Source organism: Entelurus aequoreus, linkage group LG16, assembly GCF_033978785.1.
Source record: "Entelurus aequoreus isolate RoL-2023_Sb linkage group LG16, RoL_Eaeq_v1.1, whole genome shotgun sequence".
NCBI lineage: Eukaryota > Metazoa > Chordata > Actinopteri > Syngnathiformes > Syngnathidae > Entelurus > Entelurus aequoreus.
The window spans coordinates 29,894,684-29,913,391 of NC_084746.1; the positions used below are offsets into that span (position 1 = coordinate 29,894,684).

An 18,708-nucleotide genomic window follows, 5' to 3' on the forward strand; every position below is an offset into this window, starting at 1 on the left:
TCAAGTAAAGTCAGTTTAAGAGAACAGCGGTAGGAAAAAAATACTTAGTTGCTATAAACCGTCTGGAGAGGACATTGCGGAGTGGCTCGGTTGGTAGAGCGGCCGTGCCTGCGACTTGAGGGTTCCAGATTTGATCCCCGCTTCCGCCATCATAGTCACTGCCGTAGTGTCCTTGGGCAAGATGCTTTACCCACCTGCTCCCAGTGCCACACACACTGGTTTAAATGTAACTTATATAACGGGTTTTACTATGTGTAAAGCGCTTTGAGTCACTAGAGAAAAATGCTATATAAATATAACTGACATCGCTGTCTTTAAGTTGAAGTTAAGTGGTAATTGTTTTTTGGAAACAGTTATTATATAATTATTACCATTAATATTATTGTTCCAATTATAGTGTAAAATTAATATTTGTCCATTCCGTATTATTACTGTTTACTTCACTAATTAGTTTTATGAGTACTGGTATTATATTTGTGTATACTGTATCTGCTGATGTCATTTTTTTTTTTTTGTCTTTTTCCTCTTGTGCCCCACAATTCCCTTCACTGTCTCCTTTTTTCTTCTTTCTAACCCCTCCTGCTCCGGTCCGGTTGCGCTAAACACTAAATATATCCGAATATTTAATAAAGTTAAACAAAAATAATGCAAGAAGAGAAGTATCCCACAATTATTTTCTGTAAAGTAAGTCTGTACAGCATATACTGTATAGGCATCTACATCAACAATATTATTTTCCCATGTGGCTGGAATGGACAGAAATAAAAAACAAAAACACACCAATTGTATTATTAAATGTCTGGAATTATGCCATCTTTAATTTGGAGTGGAGTGGTAATTGGCTTTTTTTCAGCGACACCTAATGACGCAGTAAGCTGAATGATGCGGAAACGTTTCTTACTTAAATACTACCTAATACACTTGTGCATTGGAGACTCTATATCTGTAAGTGATAATCAACTATAATTATGTGATATTTGTTTATATTGACAAATAGTACGTTTTAGAATGCATCATTGTCCAATTAAGGACACTCAGTATGTACAGTATGTCGAGCATGTGTGCTATTATGTGCTTAGCTGTTGCGTAGCTGCTAGTTGTTGCTCGCATATAACCTACTATGTTCACCTTTTGTAAATGACTAAAATACAAGAAAAGATCAGCCTTGTGAGCTTATTGGAGGACATTTAGATGGTAACTGGTAGTACAGTTTTGCTCAAATAAACACATTTTTAAGACTTTTTGTATCAGAGCTTAATTCAGGGATTTTAAATGCTTCGCCACAGACCTGGGTTTTTGCTGAGATCAGACCAATATCAATATCGGATCAATTTAAAAGAGGTCAGTAAGAATATATTTATTTTGGGAAGCCATCTTTTGGCGGGCCTAACCAAACCATTCGACGGGCCAAATTTGGCCACCGAGTCCCACGTTGGGCACCCCTGGGATAGAATGATTCTGTTAAAAGACTGATAAAAAAAAGTAAAGAAAAAGAAAACAATATGCGATGAATAAACTGATCTAATGGAGAGCAGGGCTTGGTTACTAAGGGAATTACTAGCCGGATTTAAGGTTTTGGGCTGGGGCTCACCTTGCTCTCACTGGCACTGCTGCTCACCTGGCTGTAGTCCCTGTTGAAGGTGTGCATCAGCAGACGCAGACACTGTAAGGAAAAGAAGAGTTATTTCAAACAATATTGTAGATCATAACTACTATCTACCTGGGATGTTATGGGGGCCTCACCTTGGCAGCCAGCTCCCTCTGCCTCTGGTTGGGGCTGTCCATCGCCGGGCTGCCTATAGGACTCTGGCTAATGACAGGACTCTTTGCAAAGTCGCTGATGTCGCCACTCTTGTAAAGGGCATCCTGTCCAGCCTGCAAGGTCGCTTCTAGTTTCTCTCGTAGTAACAGGTAGTGTCGAGTCTTCTCCACCTGACGAACATTATTTTATATCAGTTTTCACTATGCTATCAGCGGTTCTGCACAAGACTCACTGCACATGTCTCAATGTTTGTCTTCTAGCTGAAGTGTTTAAAATGCAGGGCACTCTATTCGGTTGTTTAGGTTCACAACCACCAGGGATAGGGGCCACATGATCATGGCGACCGGTCACTTCAGTAGCTGACCATCATACTGGTCGTCGTGCCCTGCAGGTGTTAGTTTTTTCTACTTTGATGAACTTATTACCCTCATGGATTAAATCATTCGTGGTCTGTGCTAAACTTCTATTCAGCAGTGAGTCAGCATGTCTTTTGTAATGGTTTTAGTTTGGTTTAACAGCATCGCGGCAGCATCCATTCAAAAGCCCATAGCAATAATTGGTAATTTAGCATTGTTTTAAATGCTGTCATCATTACAAATTTACAGTCATATTTCAAAAACGACCGTACTATTTTAATTTATATTGTAGCCGAACCTAGATACAGTATGTTACTTTCATCTTTAAAAAGTCAAAAACCTAATTAGGGTACTTACATGTGTTTTAAAGGCCACATTTATACTGCACAACAAATCTGAACTTTTTTGCCCTGAAGTGACACAGATCGGATATTTTTTGCGGGTCTCAACGCTCCAAAGTGCTTCCAATGAATGCTCGCGAATTTTACTCCAAACATTTAAGTTTAATAATGTAAGGAGAAAGTTTGCAATTAATTTAACAAGTGAATGTCTGGAGTGAATAGCCGGTGCGCTGTTACAAAGACGAGATGGCGCCCAAGGCTGATTATAGCGAACTTAAAAAGTCAATCGACACTCTGATCGAGGAAGTTGCTACGATCAAGGAGCAGCAGAAAACCATCATGTCCCTTGTTGTGCAGCTGGATCAGATGAGGGCTGACAATTTGGAGAAAGACAAGAAAATCGCAATTCTGGAGAACAGAGTTGCTGATATTGAGCAGTACACAAGGATCAATGATGTGATCATCACCGGACTTAGCATCAAACCCCGGTCTTACGCACGAGCAGTAGCCCCAGCGAATGGAGGGGAGCCGGCGTAGTTGGATGTTATTTCGATGGAGCGACAGGTGGCGGTCTTCATGCAGTCCAAGGATATACAACTGGACTGTAACAGCATCGAAGCATGTCACCTTTTGCCCAGGAGAGGAACAAACGACAAGCCGAGCGTAGTTCTGAGATTTGTCAACAGAAAGCATAAGATCGCGTTGCTAAAACAGGGAAGGAAGCTAAAAGGAACAAACGTATACATGAACGACCATTTGACCAAACGAAATGCTGATATAGCCCGAAAAGCACGCCAAATGAGGAGAGAGAAGAAAATTCTACAAACTTGGACTGCGAACTGTAAAGTATTCATCAAACTCAACGGCACTCCGGAGAACGCCAAAGTGCTGCTGATTAGAAACATCGAAGATCTGAACGAATATGACGTATGAACTGGAATGTAAGGTAAAAGCGATTAAACACAATCATGACACACATTGACAATACGCAAGATGACACTAGCCACATAATTCAGTTGGTAAGTGAATATGACAATGTACAGTTGAAAGCATCTCAATACACTGAGCACCACCTACAAGACTTGGAACATGATATAGACCCGGACAATAATTTCCTCCTCAATATCAATGAGAACTGCTGCTACTACACCAATGAACAGTACAACCAGAATATTATTACTAAAGGCAAATTGTCCATTATTCATTTCAATAGTAGAAGCCTAAACAGGAATTTCAAGGACATCAAGGACTATTTACACACCTTTTCACAACCATTTAACATAATTGCAGTATCTGAAACTTGGATTAACAGTGAAAAAGTGACAGATTTTGAATTGGATGGTTATGATTTTATTAATATGAATAGACAAAACAAGGGGGGTGGAGGGGTGGCAATCTATGTGGATAACACCTTGAGATTCAAACGTCTGGATGATATGACAACTGTGGTTGATAACCTACTTGAATGTCTAACAATTGAAATTTGTATGGAAAAAAGTAGAAATGTCATTATTAGTTGTGTATACAGATCGCCAGGTACAAGCTTAGAACGTTTTACAGATTGGATGGAATGCCTGTTTTCAAAGGAGAGTAACGTTAGTAAAGCTGTCTTCATTTGTGGAGACTTTAATATTGACATGTTAAATCCCAGTAAAACTAAATATATAGATAATTTCATTGACACAATGTACAGTATGAGTCTATATCCCAAAATCACCAGACCCAGTCGAATTACGTCTCACTCTGCCACTCTAATCGACAACATATTCACTAATGATATTGAGAATAAGACCGTAAGTGGGCTATTGATCAAAGATATCACTGACCACCTCCCAGTTTTTCTGATATTTAATGGAAACTACAGGACAAAAAAACTAGAAAAGCCAACCCAATACAGAAGAACGAGATCAGAGGAATCCATTAGTTCATTTAAACATGATTTACTGGAGCAGAATTGGGATGTAATTTATGAAAATGGTGATGTTAATAGTGCTTACAATATATTCTTGAGAATATTTAGGTCATTATATGATAAAAATTGCCCAATAAAAGAATGCACCAGTAGAAGAAAATATACCAATTGTCCTTGGATCACAAAGGGATTGCAAAATGCTTGCAAAAAGAAAAACACTCTTTACAGGGAATTTATAAGATTGAAAACAAAAGAAGCAGAAAATAAATATAAAAAATATAAAAACAAATTAACTCATATTATAAGGTCAAATAAGAGAGATTATTATAAGAAATTACTAGATGATAATAAAAACAATATCAAAGGAATATGGAATTTATTAAACAGTATTATAAGAAACAGTACCTCTTCAAATAACTATCCAACGTATTTCACAAATGATGGTAAAGAAAATGATAATATTGAAGATGTGGCTAATGCCTTCAATAAATTCTTTGTAAGTATTGGACCTGAACTTGCAGAAAAAATCCCAGATCCACGGACAACTGGTAAAAATATGGAGGGATTGTTGGAGAGAAATCCCAATTCTATGTTTTTAAATGCAGTGGGTGAAGAAGAAGTGTTGGATATTGTAAACAAATGTAAGAACAAAATGTCCACTGACTCCAATGACATTAGTATGGCGTTGGTGAAAAAGGTCATTACAGGGATATCAAAACCATTAACATATATCTGTAATTTGTCATTTCAAACCGGCGCATTTCCAAATGAAATGAAAATAGCTAAAGTTATACCTCTGTTTAAAACTGGGAGCAAACACCACTTCACAAACTATAGACCCGTCTCTTTACTTCCACAATTCTCTAAAATATTAGAAAAACTATTCAATAACAGGTTAGATGCATTTATAGAAAAGCATAAATTACTCTCTGACTGTCAATATGGGTTTAGATCAAACAGATCTACATCAATGGCAATAGTTGAAACAATAGAGGAAATCACAAATGCCATAGAAAAGAAACAATATGCAATGGGAATATTTATTGATCTAAAAAAAGCATTTGACACAATTAACCATGATATATTAATCAATAAAATGGAAAAGTATGGAATCGGGGAGTTGTATTGGATTGGCTTAAAAGCTACTTAAATAAGAGACAACAGTTTGTGAAGTTGGGGGATTGCTGTTCATCATGTTTGGATATTGCTTGTGGTGTCCCCCAGGGGTCAGTGTTGGGGCCAAAACTGTTCATCCTGTATATCAATGATATATTATATATATATATATATATTATACATATATTATATGTAAAGTGTCTACATTATTGAAATTAGTGTTATTTGCTGATGACACTGATATTTTTTGTTCAGGGGATGACTTAAATCAGTTGCAGGAAGTCATTATGGAAGAAATGAGTAAACTAAAAACTTGGTTTGACTATAATAAATTGTCATTAAACCTGACTAAGACTAAGTTAATACTGTTTGGAAAGAGGACACGTGAAACAAGGGTGCAGATACAAATAGATGGAGTGGATATTGAAAGGGTTTTTGAAATAAAATTCCTTGGAATTACAATTGACGATCAAATTAACTGGAAATCACATATAAAACATGTACAATCTAAGCTGTCAAGAAGCATCTCAGTAATAAATAAAGCAAAGCAGGTTCTGGATCACAAATCACTCCACATTCTTTACTGTTCATTAGTTTTACCATATTTAACCTACTGTGTGGAAGTCTGGGGGAATAATTATAAAAGCTCATTAAATTCAATAACTATACTTCAGAAAAGAGCTGTACGGATCATCAACAAGGTTGGATATCTGGACCATACTCACTCACTATTCTTACAGTCAAAAATATTGAAATTTAATGATATTATTTTGTATCAAACTGCACAAATAATGTATAAAGCCAAAATAAATAAACTCCCAGGAAGCATTCAAAAATTGTTCAGCACACGAGAGGGCGGTTATAATTTAAGGGGGAATTTAAATTTCAAAATGCTTAGTTATAGAACGACCATTAAAAGTTTTTGTATTTCAATTTGTGGAGTGAAATTATGGAATGGTTTGAAGGATGAGTTAAAGCAATGTCCAAACATAAACCAGTTTAAAAAGAAGTATAAGTACATGGTATTCCAGAGGTACAGAGATGAAGAAGGGCTTTGATATTGGGTTGTTTGTGTTACAGAAGAGTGTGGGGCTGCCCATTGAGGCAGTGGTGTTGTTGTGGTGGCATCATACCATTTCCATGATCACTAGTGGTAACGATGTGGCTATGTATGTGTGTAGTGTGCATATGTATGTATATATCTATGATGTATGTACAGTATACACAAGTTCTTTGAGTTTGTACATTGAGTGAACAGGTAGTTCTAGCTCAGAGTAATTTATGATTTAAAGAAAAGGGGTGGGATTAAATAAGTGTAAACTTCTTCTCACTCATTTTCAAATATGTAAAAAAAAAAGAAGGGAAAAAAAAAAGAAAAGAAAAAGAAAGTCCAATGCTCATTTGTTTTTGTTTTTTATTCTCCATTGTTTTTCATTTTGTTATAATGGCTGTTAAGGCTATAGCACTGTATTGGATCAGGCTTGCTCTTGTTTTTATGCATATTTGAAATAAAAATATATCAATCAATCAATCAAACCAATCTGATCCATTCATATCAGATTCAGGCCACATCAGGAGGTAGTCCAAATCCGATTGGAATCTGATCTTTTCAAATGTGACTGCAGTGTAAACATAAATGCGACCCGATTGCGACTTTTACGTTATTTTGGGTGAGCTACGTCATTCGTGTGCATGGGAAATGACGCGACTGGCCCGCGGAAGCATAAACGTTTGTAGATACTTCACCAGAACATCCGGAATTTCGGTGAGCAAAGTATTTTTTCGGCGGCCGAATTTTCGGTGTATCACTAGTCAATAGCGTAGCGTGCAAATAAAAGGCTATATGTAGTATATGAACCCATATATATCGTATACTTTGATTACGAAGACATCGCGACTGTTGAAGGACTGAGAATGATGTGTGGTGTATTTGCTTACATGTTACGTACATTGCGTAAGTTGTTTACGTAAGTGAAATTAAGCTAAAATAGATCCACGGTGATGTCCGTAGTACCTCTACTTAACAGCCATAAAAAGTTTAAAACCCTCCAAAATATATTACACTATATACAGTATATCCATTCATACATTTAATTAATTTTCACGTAAAAAACTAACTTTTAAGGTGTTTTATTTTGTAGTGGTAGTAATGACTTCCTTGTTCTTTTACGGAATCCGGTCAACTTCTTTTGTCTTCACTTCATTGAACTGCGCATGTAAGTGATGGCCACATTGGGGCCTGTGCGGGTTTATACTGCAGTCTGATAAAGATCACATTTCATTTGTAATCCAAACAAAAAATCTAATTTCGGAAAAATCTGATTTGGGCCACTATGGCCTGCAGTGTAGACATAGTCAAAAAGCTGGTTTCAACCAAATCAATCCATGCAATAATTCGTTTTTTAGTGTATGTAAACATACCAAGTCTTTGTGTCGGGTTAAAGTAGGATGGGTGGCCGTCTAGTAGTCTTGTGTATAGGGGCCTAAAATTTGGTGCTACTCCCCCGATCAAATAGGACACGTTGGACTAAACTATAAAACTAAATGTGTGTATTTGGTGTCAATGGAAAATCCTGCCACACACGCAAAGATTCTGAAAAGAAAGAAGTGGTGTAAATGCTTTTATCTCAAGAATTATTGCAGTGGACTTTCCACAGGTCTGCCTCATAGATAACGAGCCCCCATTGTTAGCTGAGCCTGAAGGTTTATATGGACCCAAGTTCATATGCAAGTCAAAATGCATCCCTTCAGTCTCTTACAAACTCCAATCTACTCACCTCCTGAAGTAAACTGAGTTTCTCCAGCTCCCATTGATGGTCTAAAATGAGGCTGTCACTGCGAGGTCGCCATCCGGCCAGGTTCTCCTCCCCTCGGACGTACGCTACTGATGTGTCCAGAACACGTCTGCGACGCCGCTGCATGCCTGAACAAGACCATCCATGCTTTGAAAATAAGAACACATGTTTTTCTTTCTACAAGGTCTCACCTGGACTTCCGTTGTCCGCCACGTAGCAGAGAGTCACCTCATAGACCCCGGTGACACGGTTACTGAGAGGGAGTTAGCAACAACTATTAAATGCATATTTTATCAAATGGATGTGGTAGTTCTGATTGGGAAAGATGCGTCACCTCTCTGAAGGCCTGAGACAGCCCGTACTGAAGAGGTTCTTGATGGAACGAGAGGCCGGAAGCTTTGTGTCACGGGAGTAAAATACCATACAAAAATCTTTGGTGATGACTGTCGGCTGAGTGCAGTTCTCCATCTAATTAAAATATTAAAAAGGCAATTAAAATCTGTCTCAGTGTGTTGGAGAAATCACCGGCTGTACCTCCAGATAAGCTGAGAGGGTGATGTAGATTTTCTCTCCATAGGGGGTAACTCTATTCAGGAGAAGGGAGTTGTGCATGGAGCTGTCCCATGCTGCTTCAAAGCGATAGAAAGTTCTGTCATCAGAAAAATAAGATTACTTGTAGTTTTTGGAAAGAAGAAATGCATCAGAAACTGTGGGAAAAAAGACTGTTAACCTAAATAAATCTTAATAAATATATACCTATGATCAACTCCCAAGGACACACTGCCATTAGTGAAGCATAAAGAGAGATGCGTTAGAAAATGTTAAAGGTTGAAAGCTGTTGATTGCGAAAGTAAAAAGGCAGGAAAAAAAGAAAGAATACTCCAGAATTTAATCCCAATAAACATGTGTTAAAATGGTTTGTAATTGGAAAACTTCATACTTGTCATCAGGTTTTGGCCAGAAATATCCAGAAGACAGGATGTTGAGGGAGAGGATGTTGGGGTCTATGATGGTCTCATCAGCCTCAGGGGTGTTGCGGATACGACCTGGTTTTGAAATTGATAGGATTATTAGGGAAAATGCAAAATATGTACACAAAAGTAAAATAAAATTTAAAAAGTGGAATTTTTTTGTACATTTACCAATAACCAGCTCCTTCACTTCCTTCCATTCGATGTCATTTCCATTTTCATGAGCAATGGTGACGGTGATCCTCCTTTGAATACCCTGCGGTAAATAAAAATCAATATGTAAGTCGTGACAGCAGGATGATGTCAAGTACCACTATACTGTCAGTAATTTATTGATTATAATGGAGCATAAATGTCTGATAACATTAGTAGAAGCTTTTCTTGATTCATCCATGCCATCCATCCATCTTCTACCGCTTGTCCCGTTCAGGGTCGCGGGGGGTGCTGGAGCCTATCTCAGCTGCATTCGGGCGGAAGGCGGGGTACACCCTGGAAAAGTATTCAAACTATGTCCAATCATTACTCTGACGACTAATCATTTGGTATTAGTAAAGTTTATACATAAAACATAAAAAAAGTCCTTGTTAGAAATTTCTGAGGTATACAAAAGGCATTTGATGCGATAATTGTATTACACTATTACAAAAACACAGTACTTTGGGTTAACAGTAACTGCATAGGTCATCAAGTACAAAGTAGCAGTACCAGCATAAAGTACTACTCAATTTAATTTACCATGAAATTATTTGAAATTGTTGCAATATGGAAATGCATAGACACTAATACATACATACATATACATACACTTCTTTATTTAGCTTGATTTTTTGCGAAGTGTACACCTTTCAACCTGCACGAAACCACTGATTTTTGTGTGTGTGAAGGCACCACAGAAAGGTACCAACAAGGCCAAAGAGGAAAAATGTGATGATAACCATAGAACAAGAAATGACACCAGGAGGGCAGTGCACCTGTCTTTGTACTGGCTGCCAAGTACGATATGGCCAAATTAAAAATGGGAATTAGAAATATGCATGTATTTAATATGCTGTGAATATTGATTTAAATTGTTGTTTTACACAGTATGGGTTTGCAAATGTTCCCTATAAAACAAGGTCATGACATTCTGTAACTTTGTAATTAAATTGGTCATTTGACACCATTTTTTAAATTTGTGGGGTAGCAGAAATAAAAAGGGGAATTTCTACCACACGTAAACCACTGTCAATAATACTTCTCAGGTTATGATGGAGCATTAAATGGGACCTATTATTCAAAACCAACTTTTCTTACCTATTGGTACCAGCTGTTGTGTAGTAATGTTGTGTAATTTGAAATCAAACAGTGGAGGCATTGCGGAGATATTTAAAAAGCAATCTTGCCTTCCTTCATACTTTAGTCAAACGAGACGTTTGGAATTTGCTCGATTTGTGACGTTTTTCCAATAACGACGTCAGTGGATATCTCCATATATAGTATAAATGTACCCAAACTGCTTTGCGCGGGTCCGCCATTGTAGTCCGATGCTGTAGTCGATAAGCTCCTTCTTTTTCTCTATCCTCTTGTTGTGGGGCAGACTGGCTCGAACATGCACATGCATCCTCCGCGGTTGCCATTTCTAATACAAAGTAGCGTAAAGTTCGAACTTAATCTGTAAATTGAATCGCTATAAAAAAGCTCTCAAAACTACAACAAAGACGGCGCATCTCGAAGAGACGGTCAGAAAGCAGCTAAAAAACTGTCAAACATAATCTACGCAAAATTTGGACCAAAGAACCACCATTACACAGGGAAGTGTTTTAAATGTAGAAAAATAAATCAGAATACCCTTTGATGCCTTATAACAATTTGGCAGCTTTTTATTTTTTTAAATAAAATGTATTACTTTCTATAGATTACTTTACAATACATGACATATATATTATATTTATATTCTGTATTAACTACTCATTAGACATGACCTGGGCAAAATAAGGCCCGGGGACCACATGCGGCCCATTGAGCTTTTTAATCTGGCCCGCCGGACATTCCCAAATAATTTTTTTAGATCTTTAATATGGAAACTGTAGCTGCCATTATGATGTGCAGTGATGTTTTCAAATTACTGTAAGTCTTCAACTATGCAAAGTATTTCAATGGTTGGAATCTGCGCTTTTGCATGATATACTAGTTACTATGGTAATCTAAGTCACGGCAGCTCAGACGAGGCACTTTTTTACAACAAAGTTGTAAAGCTTAGCGATTTATCAGACATATCAGATTGTAGGTGTTTATTTTTTTTTTACCCTTCGCGTTCATATTTCTCTGTTTGTTGCATTTTTGTTGCGTTTTGCTTGATTGTAAAATATGTCGATCAAGAGGGGGTGTGACGTTCATATGTTGTCAATATTCAGTGTTTTATCGGTCATAGATAATATTGTAAATCAAACATTCTTTATTTTCATGTACAGTCTGGTTGTCTCATTCCGTAAGAAAACGTAAAATTCCATTTTATTTTTGAAGGCGGTCGGTCATAATGTTTTTTAGCATTCAATCAGACATTATTGTGAGGTTTTGTATTAGTGTTCCTAAAACCAGTTATAGCAACACCTAGACACATTTTTTTCTCTAAATTTGGCCCCCCGAGTCAAAATAATTGCCCAGGCCTGCATTAGAGCAACTGCTAATTATTTGGTCTGCTAAGGGGGTGTAAAATGATTATTTTCTAGCTCTATAACTATAAAATTATGCAAAATGTGTTCAGACCTGATGCAGGAGGTAAGTGCCATGGCAGGGCATCCCGCCTCTGTGGTCAACAACAGCTGGAATGTAACTAAAAACAGGAAGATAATAAAGATGTAACATTGATGTTAATGATTACTATTGGGCACTTGATTGATCCAAAAGCAGAAACTAGTACTATACATAGCTACAAGGTAGTGCTAAAGACCATTGATCATAAACGTTTCAAAGTGTTGTAAAAATAGTTCAATTGCAAAAAGGGCTTGATGCTCAAACTCACTCTCCGCTCGCTTCCAGCTCACAGATCTCAAAAAAGACCATCAAGTCATATTTAGAGTGACAAGGGCCAGCGGTGGAACGGGTCAGCGTGCTGAGCTTAGTGGCCGGCACTGGAAGAGAAAACACTTGTGAGCTCGAACCTCCAAAAGGGGATCCCGAACGCTTAACATGCACTTATTAGTCAACAGATATGATATTGCGAACATATTGAGTAATTTATGAGGTGGAAAAGCAAGTCAATACTGGTTCCAGCTAGCTGGCTATCTTTGTACCTTAAGGATTCCATGCACTGTACGTTGATTATCATGTCAAAAGGCCCTGCTATCACCACTCACTCACCATATTCATGTGATAAACTATAGCTTTGGTCTACTGATATGATTAATATTTAATCATTTACTGAGAATACAGTAAAAGTCCTAGGAATGGTCATTTTCAACCCCAGATAAGTTACTAACCACGTTAAACCCAGATTCCAAACTAACAAAGGTCTTAACTCATTCTCTTTCTATGCCACATCAATATGGAATGCACTCCCAACAGGTGTAAAAGAAAGGGCATCTCTATCCTCATTCAAAACCACACTAAAAGAACACCTCCAGGCAACTATAACCCTCCCACATAATACCTCTTCGGATTGTAAATAATCAAATGTAAATAATCAAATGTAGACACTTTTTCTTATACTTTCTGATCCCTCTCTCTCTATGTCCACTACTTGCTGTACATATCCTACCAAGTCAGTCCTACACTGTTTCAATGTCCATTTCTCTGATGATGCAATTGTTGATGCTGATTGTTGACTGAAGTGTTGATACCAACCAAACCTAACCCCCCCCCCCCCTCCATATCCCACACCCCGGATTGTAAATAATGTCAATAATTCAATGTATATACTCTTATCTTGTATTATCTTGTGTGATGACTGTATTATGATGTTAGTATATATGATAGTATATATCTGTATTATGAATCAAGTTAAGTGGACCCTGACTTAAACAAGTTGAAAAACTTATTCGGGTGTTACCATTTAGTGGTCAATTGTACGGAATATGTAAAAACTGTGTAATCTACTAATAAAAGCTTCAATCAATCAAAAAAAAAACATTGTTATTTGTAGTAGTAGTAATAGTATTCTGTGCAGCTTACCCGGTTTGGACAAAGGCATCACTCTGGGAAATTGCCGCCTGGAAGGTCTCAGTGGACTGAAAAACAAAGAAATGTTGGAAATTAGGGATGTCCTGATCAACACATATGGCCTCAGATCCCACCCGATTTTAAGTCCCGATCTGATACTTCAACAATATATGATAAAACTGAAAATGTTTCACGGTGAATAACTAAAGTAAAGACATTTTATATAGCTTATCTTATTACATCTATAATTTGCTAGTATTGTTGTAACTCAGATCATGTATTCAATTTGTGGTGTGAATGCTACATACTATTTTTGAACAAAATAAAGTCTCTAGTGCACAATAACTAATTTAAATCCAAAACTGTGATTGGCTCCCATTTGAATCATTTGGGTTTTGCCCTCAAAGCCTTTCTGTATTCAGAGACTTACTCCCTGAGTTTGTAAACATAACATAAACCACCAAAACTATTATTTTGTAATATTTATAAACAAGAAAAAGAAAAATATCGATCTAATCACTTTAGTGTTGTTTATATACAGATACCACACTGGTTATCGATAGTATTGGCATCTGGATCGATCACCCCTACTTTACCTTAACGGTTAGTGGTTAGCTTCTTGTGTTGTCTTGTTTGGTGTGTGTGTAGTAGCATACTGAGTCAATCCTTCTCCTCTAGCCCTCCAGTGATAATGCTACTTGGAAGAACCTTTTACATTGTGTATAGACAACGCTTTCGAATTTGAGCCGGTGTTCTGGCAAGACACACACCCTCCTGGAATTCATGCCATTCTTGCATGTTTGTAACAAGGAATCCAGAAATGTAATTGTGTCTTCTTGAGCGTGCATCCATTTTGAAGAAATCTTTCACATGAGTACAATCTTTTGCCATGCAAACACTGGGACACGGCTACGGTAATGATTAGCTGGCCTCGGCGGCCGCTACTTCTTTCCTACACTTTGAACCCTGCGGCTTATAAAACAGTGTGGCTGATTTATGAATGTTCTTCGCTGACGGCCATGATATACATTTTTTTTTTTTTAAACAAGCAAATACACTGAAAAGGTGTTTTATTGATTGTCCTATGGCGCCATCTTTTGGATGAGTTTGCTCACTGCAGGTACTGCAGTGTCCTTCTGTTTAGTGCTTTGAACCGGAAGTAGAAGTGCCGTTCAGATAGCTTTCCTACGTATATGGATTCTTTATTCATCACTCCAAGCAACATTTGTAAGTTTTACAAAAAACCTGAAACAGTTTATACTTACTAAACCGTCCCGTGTGTGATGTTTGTAAAAGTGTTTCATTGCATATTTGTACGTGCTATCGTAATGTAATGAAGCTAGCGTCATTAACATTAGCTGGTATACTAACATTTTTAAGAGTGTATAAGTTAGTATTATTAACTTACAATGGCATTCTTTTTGTATTGTTTCAGTTTCAAAAATTCCTCGGTAAATTCACAAAGACGTCACTGTGTAGTTATTGTCTATTTTGTTTAGCTGATCAGAGAGCTAGCTTCCACAGCTAGTTGGTCCATGACAATGACTTCTGTTTTGTTTAATTAACTGTTTTACTGCCGTGTTGCGGGCACCGTTTGGAAACAATTACGGTACGTAAATAAATATTTACAGAATCTTTCTGCGTAAATAACTCATTTTGCAATGTAAAAATATCTGCAGCTTATCATTTATATATTAGCCGGTGCGGCTAATATATGGAAAATAATGTTTTGCCCTAAAGTTATGTGGGTACGGCTATATACCAGCGCACTCTATTGTTCAGAAAATATGGTAGGTAAACCCCTCCTGACCTGATTAAGTCTTTGCAGAGTGGTGGGAAAGGTTGCTTTTGATAGTGACCAAACACCTCAAAGACAATAGGCTGTGTCTTGATATACTCCACAAAGGACTTGGTCACCTCCACTGTGATCTAACAAAGTTAAGAGGAAGGGAAAACAGGACATTATTCTTAAAGAAATAACCTGACATTATTATAGTTGTTCATCAATGTTCACTTCTTACATTTTGGACATGGTAGAAGCCAAGCGGTGGTCCCCTGCCAGTGTTCTTCAATGGCTCAGTGGAGAACGCTTCATCATGGCGATGAATAAAGCTGAAAAAAAGACAACAGGCTGTGACTACAGCGCACGTAAGCAGTAAACCTTATTGACAATGGTTGGACTTAATACAAGTGTCGTTCATTGTTGCAGTCCACTCACTTAAACTGGCAAAATATGTCGGCGTACTCAGCCGAGATGCTGGAGGCTTGTAAGACGGTGACTCTGAAGGTGAAGGTGCTGCCTATCTGCAGGTGAGACAGAGCCTTCTCTGGTGAGAGTTCCAGAGGGAGATCCAGACCCAGTCCCACTAGACTCTTCACCGGGCTCTCTGGGGGCTCTGGAGTGGCTACATGGACAAAATGACAAAAACACTCCAAATGTCTGAGCATGCTACAGCGTGTGTTGTCATGCATAGGTTTCCTTCCATCAATGCCTCCTCTCACCTTCACAAGTGTTGTTGTTGACTTCATCTGCAGAGATGCCCATCTCTACATTCTGACCCTCGCCTTCCACAATGCGGAGCTCCTCCTGGGAGGTGTTGGAGGGGGAAAGAAGGCTCGGGCATGCCTCTGTCTGGAACTTGATCAACACATGAAACAATCACATATCTAGCCGGTGAGCATGTAACAGAAAAAAAGCACCATACAAATTCACTGGACAACACACTAGGTAAACCTGATCCAATAAAAGAGGTGTCAAAACAATCTTCTGATAATAATTTTTTAAGTATTTTAGTTTGCAGTGGTGTAGAACTCCACTGCATCATTCTAAGAGGTGGTATTTGTAATTATGCATATTTATGAGGGATATGAATCTTACAACAGCTCGCAATTCGATTCAGGGGTGGGTTGAGTTTAGGGGATGGATTGTAACCCCCGCCATTATCAAGGGAACAATGTATTTTTGTATTTGTAAGGGTAGAATTTCTTGATCTGCAGTGGTTCACAATCTTTTCTATGCCGCATATGTGGAGAAGATGTTAACTCACACTCCCAATTAAAGTCATATTGGATTTCTGTATATGCATTTTTAGCAACAAAAAAATTAACATTACATTTTTAAAAGTTCACAGCCCCTGAAATATTATTTTCCATTCCAGGTAGGAAACATTTGACTTGTATGTCATTAGTTTGTGCAGGGTACTTTAAGAGTGAGCGAACCTATCTGCTCAGACAGAAAACGCGAGCTCACCTTCTCAAACTGCTTATCCTCAAAGGAGATCTTAGCGGTGCCTGACTGCCTCACACCAGAACCGTAATCTGGAGCTTCCTCATCCGCTGCAGTGGCAAGAACAGACTCAGACACTTCTTATTTAGAGAACATTTTCTAGCAGCCTGAATGTGTTCCTGACCTGAAATAGCCTGCACAGCCACTCTAAGGAAGCCCTTCACTTCACCCTTCTCGCTCACAATGGCCACGCGGTGCACCAGCGGCACAGGATACAGCAGGTTACTCAAGTACACAAACGCCCTGAGAGAAACAAGGGAGGGATGGTTTTAACATTTGGTCTGGAGGTGAGGTAAAAGTGCGGGCCCGGTTGGAGAACCGAACAGCGACTCACCTGCCCACCAGACGGAACCATGGGAAGCGGTCGTAGAAGGGGTCGCCGCCGGAGAGGGCGTGGTCACAGTCCTCTACGGCACTGCTAGGGAGCTCTGCAGCTCGGTCGTACATTTCTCTCATCAGGTCCAGCCTCTGCCTACAGGGGGCAGCATGAAGATTGCAAAAAGCCAGAGTTGGGAGAAGAGATTGAATGATCATGGTTCCCAATCAATAAATATGGCGGAAGTACAGTGGAACCCATTGAAAATAGTCTTTGTTTGCACTTTTACTCGGGACTTTTGCCAGACCCATCTATAGTCTGCTACTTTTTTCCACACACTTTCAACCCTGTGCTTTATACAATGCTGTGGCTAATTTGCGGGATTTTTCTGGGTTGACAACATTCACATGCTGCCAAATAAATGTAACCTTGTCATATTAGGCCAACGGGTCACCTAGGACCAATAAAATTGTTCACATTGAATCAAACACTCACACAATCATTCAGTCAGTCATTTAACCATGCACAAAACGCAGCCCCAACGACGAGGACGATCGACCTAGTCATCGAAAAAGGAAACAGACACCACACGGAACGGAAATCTACCACCAATGGGCTCCGAAAGGCCAGATCACGCTCAATGACATCTACATCAGGTGACTGTATGCCGTGTTACAGGAACTGTCTTTGGTTCATTTTGTGAATGAACACAGGCACCTAAATAAATATTTGTCCAATAATTAGCTTGCCGTGGCTAGAGATGAGCAGGGCCGCCTTAACCTAAGAGGGGGCTCGGGGGTGATGGAATTTTGGGGCCCCCAACCCAAACCTCAACAACCCTCGCCACCCCTCATTTCGGAGTCTTATTTGCAAATATAACATTAAACGGGTTACATTATGATTTTTTTCGACATTCAAAACATTGCCTTGTGGTCTACATCAGTGGTCCCCGCCCTGTTTTGCACCACGGATCGGTTTAATGTAGGCATTACTTTCAGGGACCGGCTTTCCACTTGTGCCAGATAAATACAGCAGAACTAAGTGCATGAAAAATACAACTCACTATAACGCTGAATTAGTGGGAGCCCTGGGCTTGTTTCTTTGCAATGAGATCCCCAGCAGGTTGATGCAGATGGTAATCAGACTGTGGCTACAATCTGTCACATTTATTTATTATATGTTCATTAAAGTGCAATGTATCATGTCACAAAGTTATAACAAATATAACAAATAGCAACTTCCTATGGGCAGCACGGTGGCACAGGGGTTAGTGCATGTGCCTCACAATACGAAGGTCCTGAGTAGTCCTAAATTCAATCCCGGGCTCAGGATTTTTCTGTGTGGAGTTTGCATGTTCTCCCCGTGACTGCATGGGCTCCCTCCGGGTACTCCGGCTTCCTCCCACCTCCAAAGACATGCACCTGGGTATAGGTTGATTGGCAACACTAAAAATTGGCCCTAGTGTGTGAATGTGAGTGTGATAGTGTGTGAATGTTGTCTGTCTATCTGTGTTGGCCCTGCGAGGAGGTGGTGACTTGTCCAGGGTGTACCCCGCCTTCCGCCCGAATGCAGTTGAGATAGGCTCCAGCACCCCCCGCGACCCCAAAAGGGACAAGCGGTAGAAAACGGATGGATAGATGGCAACTTCCTATGAGGAGTTTTATTGTACATCTATAAACAAGCTTATTGGTGTGTCTCGTGGGACAGTCAAAAGTT

At 38.9% G+C, this 18,708-nt stretch overlaps 1 protein-coding gene across 8 annotated transcripts in view; it reads right to left on the bottom strand.

Moving 5' to 3' along the window:
* The window catches only part of kif1ab (kinesin family member 1Ab), a 72,537-nt gene that overhangs the window by 13,002 nt on the left and 40,827 nt on the right, over window positions 1-18,708 (bottom strand). For 3 of the 8 annotated variants that reach the window (XM_062022581.1, XM_062022578.1, XM_062022584.1), the window contains 19 exons: window positions 17,011-17,148; window positions 16,801-16,919; window positions 16,641-16,726; window positions 15,893-16,028; window positions 15,609-15,795; window positions 15,412-15,502; window positions 15,201-15,319; window positions 13,403-13,458; window positions 12,255-12,363; window positions 11,999-12,065; window positions 9,425-9,509; window positions 9,223-9,328; window positions 9,039-9,062; window positions 8,817-8,931; window positions 8,617-8,750; window positions 8,474-8,535; window positions 8,265-8,410; window positions 1,744-1,932; window positions 1,592-1,663 (listed from right to left, as the gene is read on the bottom strand). In XM_062022581.1, coding sequence (XP_061878565.1) covers window positions 1,592-1,663; window positions 1,744-1,932; window positions 8,265-8,410; window positions 8,474-8,535; window positions 8,617-8,750; window positions 8,817-8,931; window positions 9,039-9,062; window positions 9,223-9,328; window positions 9,425-9,509; window positions 11,999-12,065; window positions 12,255-12,363; window positions 13,403-13,458; window positions 15,201-15,319; window positions 15,412-15,502; window positions 15,609-15,795; window positions 15,893-16,028; window positions 16,641-16,726; window positions 16,801-16,919; window positions 17,011-17,148 — 2,041 coding nt within the window. Of the gene's footprint in view, window positions 1-1,591; window positions 1,664-1,743; window positions 1,933-8,264; window positions 8,411-8,473; window positions 8,536-8,616; window positions 8,751-8,816; window positions 8,932-9,038; window positions 9,063-9,222; window positions 9,510-11,998; window positions 12,066-12,254; window positions 12,364-13,402; window positions 13,459-15,200; window positions 15,320-15,411; window positions 15,503-15,608; window positions 15,796-15,892; window positions 16,029-16,640; window positions 16,727-16,800; window positions 16,920-17,010; window positions 17,149-18,708 lie in introns of all 8 variants that reach the window. The other 5 variants (XM_062022576.1, XM_062022580.1, XM_062022583.1 and 2 more) reach the window with 3 other exon arrangements.